The sequence below is a fragment of the Olea europaea genome, unplaced genomic scaffold (genome assembly GCF_002742605.1).
Source record: "Olea europaea var. sylvestris unplaced genomic scaffold, O_europaea_v1 scaffold3707, whole genome shotgun sequence".
Taxonomy (NCBI): Eukaryota; Viridiplantae; Streptophyta; class Magnoliopsida; order Lamiales; family Oleaceae; genus Olea; species Olea europaea.
The window spans coordinates 7,307-22,789 of NW_019256382.1; the positions used below are offsets into that span (position 1 = coordinate 7,307).

Below are 15,483 nucleotides of genomic sequence, written 5' to 3' on the forward strand. Positions count from 1 at the left end.
TTAAGATTATCAGTCCCTTTTCTGAGATGTGGCCATGTCTTATATACCAAATTAAAGACTTATTGGAATCCGAGTTTAAGGCCGTGGAACAGTGATCTAACACAGATTTAGCACATATAGTATATATGTCATTTATCTTTTGAGAGGATATGATAGTTTTATTTCCTTGCATAAGAGTTAAAAACCTTTATGAATCATAATGATGTATTTATCATCAAGCTCACCCAACGAAATAAGATTTCTTTTTAACTTAGGGACATATCTGGTGTTCTCAAGTTCTAGGGTACAACTGTTATTTAATAAGAGTTTGACCTTCCCAATCCTCTTGATTTGACAACTCATGTTATTTCCCATCTGAATTTGTCCTCCATTTAGGTCAACAAATTTAGAAAAACATTCTTTTGTGGGACACATGTAAAAGGTGTAACCAGAGTCAAGGATCCATTCATTTGGGTCTCTTCTGGTGGTTGTTACCAAAAAAACCCCTTGAATATCAGATTCATCTCTGCAGGCTACAGCTGCAGATCCCTCATTATTAATATTCTTTTTCATATTTGAGATTTTCTTGAAGCAATCTTTTATTACATGGCCAGTTTTAGCACAGTAATAACATTTCCTGATATGGTTTTTAGTTTTCCATTGATTCTTATTCTTTTCCTTAAATCTGGAGAATTGAGTTTTCCCTTTCTTATTTAATTTTTGATTTAATGGATATTGTTTCTTATTTTGGTTCTGTTTCTCCTTTATGAATAACCCCTCACCATACCTAAAGTCTTTAGACTCAGATTTTATTTCAAGTTCTCTATTTCTCAGGGCTAAGGTTATTCTATCAATGGTAAGTTCTTGCCCCCCATATTCTAATGCATTTCTAATGTCTCTATACTTATCACTTAGTGAATTTAACAATGCCACAGCTTGTTGATCATTAGAAATTTCTTCATCACAGTTAGTCAGGCCCTGAATCAGTTTTGTGAATCTGTCAAGGTTATCTTCTAGATTTGAGGTGGGATCAAATCTAAAATTATAGAATTGCCTTAGAAGGTAGCATTTATTTGGCATGGTCCTAGTTAGATAAAATGTTCCGAACTTAGTCCAAAAAGCCTGAGCAGATGTAGTTTCTCCAACTTTTCTAATTACACTATTAGATAAGTGCAAGAAAATTGTACTCCATGTAGTGTCTTCTAATTCCTATCTCCAATAGGCACTAGTTTCTATAGGCCAATTACCATCAATAGCTGCAGCACACCTCTACTGCGGCAATAATGCCCTCGGTTTTTGGCGTCAGAGACAGAAGTCTCCAGTACCATTCCATCTCTTAACTTCAAATTTTTGAGACGTGGACATGATGATAGAGATGTATACACAAAATTTATACAGTACACAGAGTATATTGATTCAGGTATTTTATTGAATTGACAAAAAATGTGACAAAATGTATAAGGCAGAAAATATAATTGTATCTACTTATCATGCAATACACAATTCAATTCAAAGACTAAAAGACAGTCTAAGAGTGGTCTAAGGAGTGATAATCCTTGCAGCCCACTACTTCCTCAGATTCCCAGATCCTCGTAGGAGATCTTGGACACAGGTAAGTAGTGGAAGATTACTTACCTTAATGACCAAACACTAAACAGATTACAATTACAGTTTAATAAAGGGGGTTCCAGAAAATACCAAAGTGTGAAAACTTAATGTTTCAAAATAAAGAAAACAGTAAGGAAGTGTCAAAACCGGAACAAGAAGGGCAATATAGGTTCAAGAAGCCAACGAGTCACCAGAACTTAGTAGTGAATCAAGAACTTACCACAACTCGAACCGAGTCAACTCAACTTGCACAACCCAGTACAAAAACAACAGATCAAACAGAGTTAGAACCGAGTTAGAACGAGTTAAAAAACAAGTCATAAAGAAATTAAAATTTCAGCTTTCAAGAACCAAAAACGATTTTCCTGAAACACCAAATCTGAGATCCCCAAGAATTCTTTTGAAGATACTATTCAAAAAATTTCTTTTCAGTAAATAGTGGCTCTAATACCACTTGTTAAGTTGAAAAACGTTAAGTTTCAAGAAATCAGATGGCTTTGCAGTAAAAATAATTTGCAGAAAATTAAAAGGATTTGAACACAAAGATACGTTTCGCCCTAAAAAGGGCCTGAATGTTCGGTCTTGCGACCTAATCACCCGTTGAGCATCACCAAAATGTGATAAAGCTCAAGATCCATTAAGTATCAACCAAGAACAGCACAATATGTACGAAGAAACCAAACGTTCCTTCAAATTTCCTTTACATCTATTAAAAACTGTAATCCAACCCACTCTCAGTCGCTAACAAACTATACAACACAATCAGAAACCATCACTAAGATTACAGATTGAGAAATCACTAAGAACATATCGAATTGCAGTAACCCAAGAACCCTAATCTATCACTAAGAGAAAAGGAGAGAAAAGTGAAAGGTTGAAAGACTTCGAATCGTCTAGAATCAGAGCCAAAACCAAGTAAGTATTTGATCAGTCAACCATCCAAGGGTGAGGATGAAGCCACGTGTGCGACTGAACCTCAACCATTTAAGAGGCAAAAGCGTGTTTCTCTAAAATGCATTTTATAACCCGAAATTAATTCCACCAAACCAAGCCCACAAGTCTCAATCTAGGCAAGCAAGAAATGGTGAGGTAACACAATTAATACAACAATACCATGGGCGCTTCCCTTCTTCCTGCAATTATCAAGTTGATAAAGATCATGTTTATTGAGAACAAAGCTTAGTTACGTAGAGAAAAAAACTTGGAAAACTATAAGAACTACTTACACGCACTGGCTCTTATCAGAGCAATCGCAGTTTCCCTACTTGTCATACATGGTTTAATTGATGCCAAATGATGCAGATAATAGAAATTGGATATGTGAATTGGTGCTTGCTATGATCTTCAATCTTCATACTGAGGCTACTATTTATAGTTGGAGAATTGAGAAATGGGGTTGTGGGGTCCAGTAATGGGTTCTTTTAATTGCACCCCACATTAGCATGAAAGAAAAATGCTACTCCGAGAGAAAAAGTGTCAAGGAATACTTTTGTTAATGGTGAGGTCTTGCTTCATATTACCCTCTCATGTCTGCATCATCAATAGAGACATTGTAGAGGAATTTAATCTGCGACTTTATAAACTAATTTGGTGAATATTTTCTTTTACTAGCCATTCAATCTCTTAGACATTCATGTTTCTATGTTAATGTTAAGTAATTAACATGTTATGTTGCCTCCAAATCCAGTGGAGTCTAGCTGCCAACAAATTATGGTTATTCTCTTGTCCACATATATGTTACTTGCACACTTAGACAATGATGTTAGACTGCATGTGACTATATCTCTGGCGGTCGGAGGCAATCCAACGCTCAAGTCAAGCGGTGGAAGATATATTTGGGGAAATATAAGTGGCAGGTCAATGAGAATTATCAAGATTGAGAAGGTAATATTGCTTTTAATTTCACATTCTTTGGATGTGACTAGTGTTTGAGTGTTCATACCAAGAGAGATGAACTGATGTTCAGTGAATGGTTGACATGTGGCATAATTCTATTTGCTCAATGGTCAAGTTGAATTATATCAATCCCAAAGGTCTCCATAACCTAAATATGGCTTGAAAAATGGTATAGCCGAGCATAGGTTGAAAAGTTGTTTAATCGAACCACGCGGTTGCCATAAATTATCATATTTATCACTTTGTGCAGTGTGCTGTGCAACTTGGTTTAGGTGAGGCTTGTGGAAGAGGGCCATCACAGGAGATGTCGCTCGCCTTGAAATCACATTGCAACGGTGACACCTTGCCTTGAATAACAATATCCTGGATGAGAAGTCTAATAGTATGTGCTAATCGCCTTCTCGGTGGGCACTTGTCGAAGAGCTAATGCCGAAGCAAATTGGGGACCTTGCATGAGCTCTTGCTTGGTTTTTGTTCAAGAGGTTGCCACATGACCTAACACCTATATCGAGACCTGACACACTATATTATGCTCATTCCTTAATTCTACACTTGAATCTTTACTTTTACATTGAATAAATTCCGTCGAAATCTTAACCATCCAATGTTGAGCGTTCATTTGGGTTATCAAAAGAATAGGAATGATTTTGCCTATAAAAATTACTGATATTTTTTTCTGTTAAAGGAAGATTGATGGGTTTTTTCCTTTCCAATTTCACAGATAAAAGATTCTATTGTTCTTGTTCCTTTTTCTTTTTCTTTTTCTTTTTTTCTTTCTTTATTATTATTATTATTATTATTATTATTATTATTATTATTATTATTAATTTTTTTTTTCAAATCAAAAGATCTTGAGATAAGGTTAAATAGAAGCTATTGTGGAATGGACCAGTAGGGATATTTATATATTGCCTGGACTGTAATCCAACAATGTTAGTTGAGTATGTTTGGCTAAGCTTAAAAATACTTTCTTTCGAAATTTAACCACAAACTTTAATTTGAAATTTAATAAAGCATCTTGTATATTCATGGGCAATGCTATAGTTTGAAAAAGAACTTGAAAATTATAGGCAAACGTAGATTGATTGTGATGCGAACCCCATAGCAATGGAAACTACGAAACCCACAACTAGATTGATGCGGAACCCAAGAACGCCAATACTAATCCGGTTTTGGATCTTGAACCCCAATAATCGAACCACGAAACCTTAGATTAGCGAAGAATCTAAAACCCCTTGATTACAATCAATGAAACCCACAATCCGACGTCAAGAACGCCACAAGAAATCGATTCTTGATAAGTTCTAAGTTTGTCCAATGAAGAACAATCGATTGAAAGAAAATTTCTCTCTCTGTATTAATTTCAGCAAAAGTTTTTTTTTATATAATGAAAAGAGTTTCCTATTTATACTATGGCATGAAAAAAACGTCCAAATTAATCAAAATATGGTAATATTTTGATTTCACAAGAGTTTTACCAATATTAGAAGATTCGGCAAAAATTAAAAAAAAAAACGAATTTTTTCCCGCTTTTTGATCTATGCGGCCGCATAGATCATTTCTATGCGGTCGAATAGATCAACCCAGCCAGCCACAAGTAGTTTCGGTGGCCTTCTATGCAGCCGCATAGGCCGTTGAGCCTGCGGTCGCATAGACCAACTCCGTGCCGCCTTCGTCTGCTTTTATCTCGTTGATCCAAGTTCCTTCGGCCTTCGACCCCAACATGAAACTTGTTCCATTTGACCTCCCAAACATTGTTTCATCGATCGTTTGCTTGACAAGCAATCCCATCGCTTCTTTCACTCACTTCGTCCTCGATCGCGTCATCGGTCCGCCTTCGACTATCAATGGATCCTTTCCGTAACTCGTCGCTTGACTCGCTTTAGTTGTGGACGTGCCTTGATTCATATCAGATTGGTAAACTTCAAACCAAATAGTGACGATTACTAGTGGAGCATGTTGCATAAAAAATTAGCTTCGTGGGAGATAAAAATACGTGGTAATTACAGGGATCCCTAGTATTAAAATCCTAAATTCTAAAACCAGATTTGTAGTTTAGTCTTTCAAAGATCAGAACTTTTTGTTAATTAATAAATTCATATAGAAATTAATTAATTCAACCTATTGATATTGCAAACCCTATAATTCCTTCCCAATATTCTCTCACAGTCTCACACAACTAGGGTGATGGAAAACTGCTCTCCATTCTCTCAGTGAATGTCGGCGGCTCATTGAAAAACTCCGATGATCGACAATGGGTCAGCTTTCTCCGATCGACGTTGCTGGCATTGGAGGCTGCTAAGAGCTCGTCACAGCAAATGGTAGAGTATGATCGTGAATGATGAGATCTGGTGGTGAGTTACTGTAGCAGTGATTTGACTCGTGGATAACAAGATTTGGCGAGTTGTAGCAGCAGCAATGGGCCATGTGCTGCCACCATCGCTCCACATCGCTGTGGCGATGGCTCGATCTGTGGCAGTGGTGCAATCTCTCTGGCGATGGTTTGATCTGTTGTCCCTCCGTTGGTGCGATCTGGTAGCATTGGCGTAATGGGGATGGTGGTAGATTTGGCGGCTACAGGAGGTGAGATAGTGGTGGGTTTTGGGGTTTTTTATTGGGTGGTGGTTGTGGTGTGATGGGCCTTAGCACACTGGCTTGGTTGAGATGATGGAGATGGATCTGCTGTGGAGTCCATGAGTCGTTGCGGAATCTGTGAATCGTGGTGTCGGTGTGGGGCGGGCAACAGGAATGGTGATGAAAATTGTGACTTTGACTGAGACTCACAATTTGTTTATTGGATAATTTGTGACCAGTGTCATGGTAGTCGCGGTGGTGGTAGTGCTGTTGGAAGTGGTGGTCACAGTTTATGTGGTCGATTATGATGAGTGAATTGGTTAATCTGTGATTAATAAACAAAATAAATAATAAGTGATCAATAAAAAAGATAAATCGTGACTAAAAAATAATGTCTGATCTAAAAAATTAATAAATTATGATTGTTGTGACCTATAATATTAGTGATCTGTGACTTATAAACAAATTGTGACGTGTAAATTTTTTATCTGTGACCATGATCAAATTGTGATCGGTAAAATTTTTTGAACTATAACCTTAAAATAATTCGTGAAGTTAAAAAATTCTGATTCATGACCCAAAAACAAAAATCTGTTACCAAATACGTGACCATAATTTGTTTAATTACTAAAATATATAAATAATTAAGTAAATTATTATTAAATTTTAATAAATTTCTGATTTTTGAAAGTTGAAACCTCTTTTTTTCCTTTTGAAATATGCCATACTTATCCTCTTAATTATGAAATTTTCCCTAAAAATATAAACCCTCTCCATCAACATATAGAGTACGTACATTGAGTGTTACATCAAATATAGAGTACGTACTTTAAGCTTAACCAAATTTCAAAACTGGTTTAACAGAGGTTACAAACTACGGAACAAGTACGTACCTTTGATGTCCTGTGCTCTAATCTATAAAGTTGGGTAATTTGGGGTTTTAATTTATATTTAGCCGCTATCTTCCCGTTTCAGAAAGAAGTTTAACAATGCTGATGATATCATTCATCCGCCTTTTGTACTCGGTTCAATTCCCATGGGGTCGAAAAGCTGGTGGCACCAACTTATAGATTCGAAATCTTCATTGAGTATCCCGGTATGATCCTTGAAATTAGTCACATATCACAAAGTCACAATATTATGTGCACAGGTCACACACACAGAGGTCACAGATCATTGAAATGGGGTCACAGATTACTGAAATGGGGTCATAGATCACATCAGTGTGTGCACAGGTTACTGAAGTTTGTTAAATGTTTCACAGGTCACAATATTATACACACAGGTTAAAGATGTTTCGAATTGTGTCACAGATCTTAGGTCACAACATTATATACACAGGTCACAATTGTTTGAAATGGGTCACTGATTCGAGGTTACAATGTTATGGTTTTCATAGGTCACCAGTCTTCTATATGAGGCATATTAAACGTGTGCCTAATTATAGCATTCATAAGTTAATCTTTCCATGCTTTTTAACTTTCTGTCACATTTTACAGCATATGGACATCTGTTTTCATTATCTGCTATCGTTTGCACTGAGAAGTCAAGATGCAAGATTGTGTGCTACCACAACTGATTGTTTGTTCAAGGCTAATATAAAAAAAAAAATTTCTCCAATTTCAGAGAGACCCAAATGTGATAATGACAGATAACTACATTGTTGACGTTGCTACCGGTAGACATTTAGAATTCAATCGCCCTTGGTCTTAAGTTGATTATGTGTTTTTGCTAATTTTGCCCATTAATCATGCACATTGGATGCTCTGTAGACTTGACTTAAAAAATCATAAGATGTACGTATACAACTCAAGCTACAAGACCTATCGTGAAAAAATGGTTTTGGTCGGGGTTGACCCCTTTATCAGAGTTATCCCGCATTTATTGTTTGCTTTGGGCATCTGGATTAGAACATCTGTTGGTCCACGTAAAGATCCAATTGTGATGAAGGTGTTGCTTGTAGATGACACTCCGCATAATCAAAATGGGTACAACTTTGTGACTTGTTTTTCCTTTTTGTAACTTATTTTTTATTTCCAAATTTTCATTCATACTACCATCTCTCATATGTTACCTCTTGAATTTGTTGTGCAGTCATGATTGTGGCATCTTTGTCATTAAGTACGCAGAGTACATGCTACATGATGACATTAAGTCCATGCCGATGAATTTTTATGAGAACCGAACTAGGTTGGACATTGCCACCCGATTGTTTAAGCACAAGGGTATCAAGAAGCCAATTCAGTTGATACAGTCGAAGGGAGAGAGCATTGTCGTAGAGTGACTGTAGAAAGTTTGCATAGTGGCTAGAATACTTTTTGGTGGTTTATGTTTCCGCAATGGATGGAGTTTATTTTGTTCATGTCTGATCAACTTGAAGCATTTGACATGTACAAGTTCGTTTGTCTATATCAACGACAAATGATGATCCCTCATCAGTAACCGAAAATATTGTCTGGTTTGCTGGAGAAACCTGCGAACAAAGAAAAGGATAATGTCAGGTCACATATCTTACATACTAGATATTCCACCAAGTCACATATATATGTATATGATGTAATGTAACAAATATGATCGTCACCCTCATATTCCTCAAAGTTGTGCTCATTTCTCTCATCATTTTGTCGTACTTGGTGGACAACTTTGTGAATGCATCATTTGCTGTGTCTCTATTCTTACAAAACCAAGATTTTATTGTTTGTCGCAATGAGTCCAACAACACTATAATAGGATAGTTCTTCGCTCTTTTGTGACTGTATTGATGGATTTTACTATATTAGAGGTCATTGTGGAGTACCTATTTGCAGGCATGTGGAGCCATGACCACCTTTCTGGTCCAATTTCATCCTGCAAGCCAAAACATTATTAGGTTGAAAGACGTACACCTTTCGCGGATAGTATGTACATGTATGAACGTAAAACCTTACCAGGTAACCTCTAATCTTCCTGTTGATTGTGTCCAACTGTTACATATTGTACTCGAAATTTGATAAAGTGTATGCATGGACAGCCAAATTGAACAGTTGCGTTATGTTGTGACCTGATTTACCAAAATGTGATTTCAAGTTCTGTAGCAATGGTACGTACAAATTCCATGGCTTGTACCCGGATATACCCATTCAATTGCAATCTTTCTATTATTATGCCTATCTGATACAAAACACAGTCCTTCCATATTACCATAAGCACTTCTCAGGTTTTCTAAAAACCATGTCCAAGATGCATCGTTTTAGTTATCTCCAACACCAAATGCCAGCACAAAGATGCTGTCATTAGCATCCTGTGTACAAGCTATAAATAGAGTGCCTCCGTAGTGCCCATTCAGGTACGTGCCATCTACAAGAATTACAGGCCTATAGTCAACCCATCCTTCAATCAATGCACCAAGTGCCATGAAACAGTACTTGAATTTGTTGTGACCATCGACCTCCAACTTTGTGACCGTTATAGGATTTATCTATTCAAGCATATAAAAATAGCTTGGTAGTTGTTGAAATAACTCTGTTGGATCCCCCTGATTAGTTTCAAAGTTCTTTCCCAGGACCTCCAAGCTTTAACATAATTCATTGTGACCCCATATGTATGCAACATGTTGTTACATGTATAATTTGAAGTGTATATAGTACGCGATGATGTATACTTATACTTGATGCATGAGGACACCACAGACATTGAGACTTGCCTGTGAGATCCTAAAACTATGTTTGAAGCATATGTGTGACCATCGGTTAGCTTTCGAATCTTGAAAATATCTATTTTTCCCAACCTTGAAGACCTACATATCCACTACAGTCATAATGTGAGCACTTGACTAGATACTTCTTCTTATCTGATCGAACTACCACATATTCAAACATATTTTGTATGACAAAGAAAGATATGCTAAATTTCAAAACATCCTTATTGCGAAACACTCTGTCTTCTTCTATACTCATAGCATCAGCAATGTAAACAATTGTGACCAAATTTTCATCCATACGATGGGATGTTTCTACAACTGAATCATATATATCAGTTGTTATATTCTGCAATGGATACACCCCTGCACTTGATTGCACATTAAGTGCATTTGGATTGGCCAACATAGAATTGAGCGATTCATGCCCTATTTCTATAGATGTCACCTCAATGTTTATGGGGTACTTTGAGGGGTCACGCTCTATAGTTTTTAGAGTCACGTATGTCTAAACATTACTGTCACTACTTATTCTTACTGGAGGCAGATCAACATGAAGTGTGTAAGTCATTGTGACAGCTACTTTAGTAGGATCTAGACTAAACTCTGTCACTGCTGTTTCCATGAGCTTTATATAACAATAATTATTATCAATCATCACCAGTGCTGACTGTGACCCATATTACAAGCAAACGTGGGCATATCCCATTTCTGAAAAATTTCAAAGGAAAATTGTCGGCTTTAGATGAGATAATCAGTGATATATCAGTTTAAGGTATCTGTTATGGTCACATTTATATAGTTCTTGGCTCTGACAAAAACTATGATTTCATATACAACTCAAGGTCACATAAAAAAATTCAGTATCATACTTAGAACACTACCACACGCCATCAATCCCTGTCACCTATGATGGTCACACATTGAAGTTCATGCTACATATCGAGATTGGTCACATAAGCAACTGTCCATAACATAATGATTTCACGTCCACAATCATAATGTAGCTGAGTCACATAAGCAACTGTCTATAAATCGTAATGCCTAAACATGAATTGGCTGATTTCGAACCCACGCGATGAATACAGACGATGTCATAGGATTTTAAAATTGGAATCACATACCTGATTGTAATCCAGAATCGACGAATCTCCGTGAAGAACGATGGTTGCTTGATTACGGATCAACTAATTCCGATTGTTATCGAGGTCAATTCCGATAACGTGAAATGATTTCCTTCCTACGATTGCTCGAGCTTCTTTTTTTGGATGTGGCATTGATCTGTAACTGAGATTTCTGCAGAAATTGTAACAGATTACTTATTTTAAGGAGCCGTTTGTAATCATTGTGTGTGTGTGTGTGTATATATATATTCTCCTTAAAAAGCATGAAATGGAGCCAAAAATGTTTGGGCTTATGTAAATATCAAGCAAGTATCAAATGAAATATAATCAGCATGTTCTCCTATATGACCATCTTGAAATTGGATAAGATTAGACAATCATCTTTAAAAAAAAAAAAAGATGCATTTTATGAAATTTGATTCACCTCAGTTTGAATAAATAATAATAATTTAATGTGGCATATATTATTAGATACTCTAGTGTTACATATAAATATAAAGATAAAGATTCCCTATATAAATATACATTCAATGCTTCTTTATTTTCCCTTCAATTGCATACTAATTGAAACAATAGAAAGAAAATCAACATGACCTTGTACAAGGATGAGACAAGCAAATCTAGAAACGGTCCAACTTCACATTTAGGGATCGATTGTTTATCTATCTACAATTAATTAAAAATATATAAAAAGTGTGGATGTTTAAGAAGTATTAATTTTGACCATTTGGTCCTTACTTTTTTCTCTTCTCTCAACAATGCCCTTAATTTTAAGTGAAATTTTAATCCATAGCATTAGTTTATAGGGATATTTACAAAATACACCATGTATATATAGAGTGTAATTACATTTATATACTGTATTTTATAAAAATAAAAATAAAATTGAATACTATATTTTGCATAATGGTTAAAAAAACACCATTTGTTAAAAAATTTACAAATGTTTCATTATAAATAGCTATAAATCACAACCTACACATTATAATAGAATGTTCTGCAAACTATTTTTTAGTAATTGATTTGTTATTAATATGTTTTAAAGATTTTCTTTGTAAGATATGTGTTAGAAAATACTTCATTTGCTCAATATTATTAAACAAATTAACACTCTCAATTTCTATTTTTTAATTGCAAAATTTTGTTCGATGAATAAAAATTAATTAAGGTGGTTTCTTATATTAATGGTTATTTTATAGCTCAAAATCAATTTTTTATTCATCTTAAGCTAGTGTGAGATGAAGGATTTAATATTTTTTTTCCTTAGGCTTGACACAAATAAAATAGCACCAAATGGAACCAAAAACATGTTTGAGCGTATATAATCATATAGCAACTATCAAAATGAAATATAATCTCATGCTTATGACCACGGCCATCAGGGCGGTCCTGGAATTGCAAACTTTAAAGCCTGAGTCAAATTCAAAAATTGGACACTCAAATAGAATTCAATATTCATTTTTTTTTTAAAAATCTCTGTAAGGGTTTTTAAAAAATAGAAAAAAATAAATGAAAATCAAAGCTACCATGCACATCAATACGAAAATAATGCAAAAGACTTCAATACATTTTGCAAACAAATTGTCATGAGGCGCATAGTTGTCTTCTTCAAATTTGTTGCACAACAGTCATCGTAAAATAATTGTGCATTTAACCAAATTTTTATAACATGTGCGTAAAATGGAAATTCTATTTTACTTTAAAATTGAAAATGAAAATTAATTAGGTGTGAAAGATTGTGTTAGGTCCCCATAGATTTTGGGCTTGAGGCAGCTGCCTCTTGAGTATCCCCTCAAGTCCAGGCCAATCGTTGCATTGAAATTGTCCAAGACAAGACAATTATCATTTAGAAAGATATATCTCACGAGATTATATTTTATTCGACTCCAAGTATATGTACTAGATATTGTGTTATGTTGTAAAGCTATATCAATAGATTTGAAATTATATTAGTTATATTGGAGGCTCATTAAAGACACGGAAGGGAAATATACTTAAATTTCTTTCTAGGTGATATTAAATTTTTAATCTCTTTTTATATTTTTTTTCTTTGTAATTGATATTGCTTTTGTTTACCAACACTCTATGCATAAAATGTTATATTTATGATGGAATATTTAAAGTAGCTAAAAAGTTGAATTAAAGCCAACCATTAATTTTAATCACATGTTTCATAAGAATCATAATTTTTATCCTTTTGAACCATATATTTCATCAGTTTTTATAAAAAATTATTAAATTTTTTATCAAACCACCCCTTAATGTAATTCTTAATTCATAGCATAGAAATAATCCAAATTCATAAATAATTTCCGTTTAGTAATTTTTTTCATAATAGGAAATAAGTTGAGGTATAACGTCGTGAGTGGCATTATAGATTTAGTCCTCTTTGTTTTAGATAAAAATCAAATTTTAAGTAGATTTTAATAAAGGTTGATGGAATGTGTTGATGAAAAGTTGTGGATTCCATGAAATACATGGTCAAAATTATTTGTTAACTATAAGGCCCGTTTGATTCTCATTTTTCTCAAAATACATTTTTCTCTTTCTTCATTTCAACCACACATTCTTCATTAAAATAGTGTTACACGTAAATCAAAAACTTTTCATCCACACATTCTCTAAAAATCTACAATTCTAAAATTCATTTTTTTCCTTAAAAATGGGTGTCAAACACCTTCTATAACTTAAATTTTAATATTTTAGTTGAATCGAACATGATCTTAATATTCTATCTATTACATGTCAACATAGAGACTCCATTTCAAAATGAATCAAGGCCTTTTTTTAAAAAAAAAAAAAAAACTGAAATCGAATATTATAAAATTGGAACAATATAGGACAGATACAAATTTAGAAACTCTTAAAATTTACTTTTAGGCTTTCTCATTTACGAAGAAAAACTATAGAAATCAACCAAGCTATGTATAGGAATCCAAAATTCGAAATTGAAGACGTCACCTATAATTTGTTCATGTGTATAAATGTTTAAATCACTTTCATTCAAACATTCCATTGAACTCTTGAGTAGTACCCACCTATCCATTACTTATTTATACATATTTATAAACAAAATCGTTTATAAATGTACTTTCCAAGATGACGCCAACATTTTGTATCATAATAATTAATTTCCTAGTTAAAACTGGAAATCTAAATTATTACACTATAGAAATGAATTACAACTAATTCACATATTAATTCAAGCACAAAACTTAACTGATAATCAGAGAAATCAAGTTTAGGTGAAGTGTTTCCTTTTCAAAGAAACAGTTATCTGCATTGACAATTCAAACATGGTTTATGGTACAAATCAGTAGCATTATATAAACCCTTTTTGGTGTCCTACATTCTCATAAATAAAGATTCAATACCTATCTTTTACTTGCAAATTGAGATAACTTCGAAATTTGTTCTCTTGCTTCTTCTTGGTGTTCTTATTTGCACCGCCAATGCAAGAAAGCTTGTTGGCACAGAAGGTTCTTTCAACGATGAAAAAAATTCTTCTTTAATCACTGGGATTTTAGGAGGTAAAGGGCTTGGTGGAGGTTGTGGTGGAGGGATCGGTGGAGGTGGAGGTGGAGGAACGGTAGGAGGTTCTGGTTCTGAAGGAGGATTGGGTGGTGGTGGTGAAGGATCCGAGGGTGGCTTTGGAGAAGGATTGGGTGGTTGGTTTGGAAGTGGTTCTCAAGGAGGTGGTGGAGGATTTGGAGGAGGTGGAGGAACAAGGGGCTGTTCTAGCTCCAAAGGAGAGTTTGGTGGTGGGTTTGGAAATGGTGTACAAGGAGGAGGACGTTTTGGTGGCGGAGGTAGGTTGGATGAAGGATCTGGTAGTGGATTTGATAGAGGAGCTGGTGGTGGAATAGGAGGTGGTGACATCTTATGAGTAATTAAGGAAGTTTCAGTCACATGCATTGTTTTCATCTCTTAATAAACCAATCCATTTGATAGAGATTAATTTCTTAGCACAATTAAAAAAAAAAAATAGAAAGAAAGAAAAAGGGAAAAACATTTCTCGAGCCATTAAGCTAGTATATCGAATATGTTTGATTTGTACTCAAAATTAATTTAAACAAATTAATTATTGTGAACTTCATTTGATTGATTAAAGAGCCTGTTTCAATTTCTCATGCTTTATTTCTTCCGTGCAAATCTTTATATATTATAAGGTAAATCTGTTTGTTCTTACAATTATGTCACAAAATTAAAAAGAAAGTAATAGAGCTCTTTTGACTAATTTGGAATTTAATATGTTTAAAGTGAACAATTTGTGAGAGCACTATAATATTATATTTTCTAAGCGAATAAAATTCGTGTAATGATTACACAAGAATTTTTGTGTGTGAGGAAGGATTTGATATATTTTTTTTAAGGACTTGAGACAAATTAAATAGTATGAAAAATGAAAATGGAGCCAAAAACATGTTTGACCTATATAAACATCAATCAACTATCAAATGAAACATAATCAGCATGCTTATGTGTATGGCTATATTGAAATTGACCAAGATTAGACATCTTCAAAAAAGGATGCACTTCAACTCAATTAGAATAAATAATAATAACAAAATGTGACATCAACATATAGATTCCATACGTAGACAAACATTCAATGCTTCTTTTACG

The 15,483-nt window shown here is 34.5% G+C and overlaps 1 protein-coding gene across 1 annotated transcript; it reads left to right on the top strand.

Annotated features, from left to right (window-relative positions):
• Positions 1-14,153: 14,153 nt before the first annotated feature.
• Positions 14,154-14,743, top strand: LOC111386728 (glycine-rich protein 23-like). The gene is made up of 2 exons (XM_023011189.1): positions 14,154-14,163; positions 14,223-14,743. The coding sequence occupies exons 1-2, from the start codon at positions 14,154-14,156 to the stop codon at positions 14,741-14,743; spliced, it is 531 nt and encodes a 176-aa protein (XP_022866957.1).
• Positions 14,744-15,483: the final 740 nt, after the last annotated feature.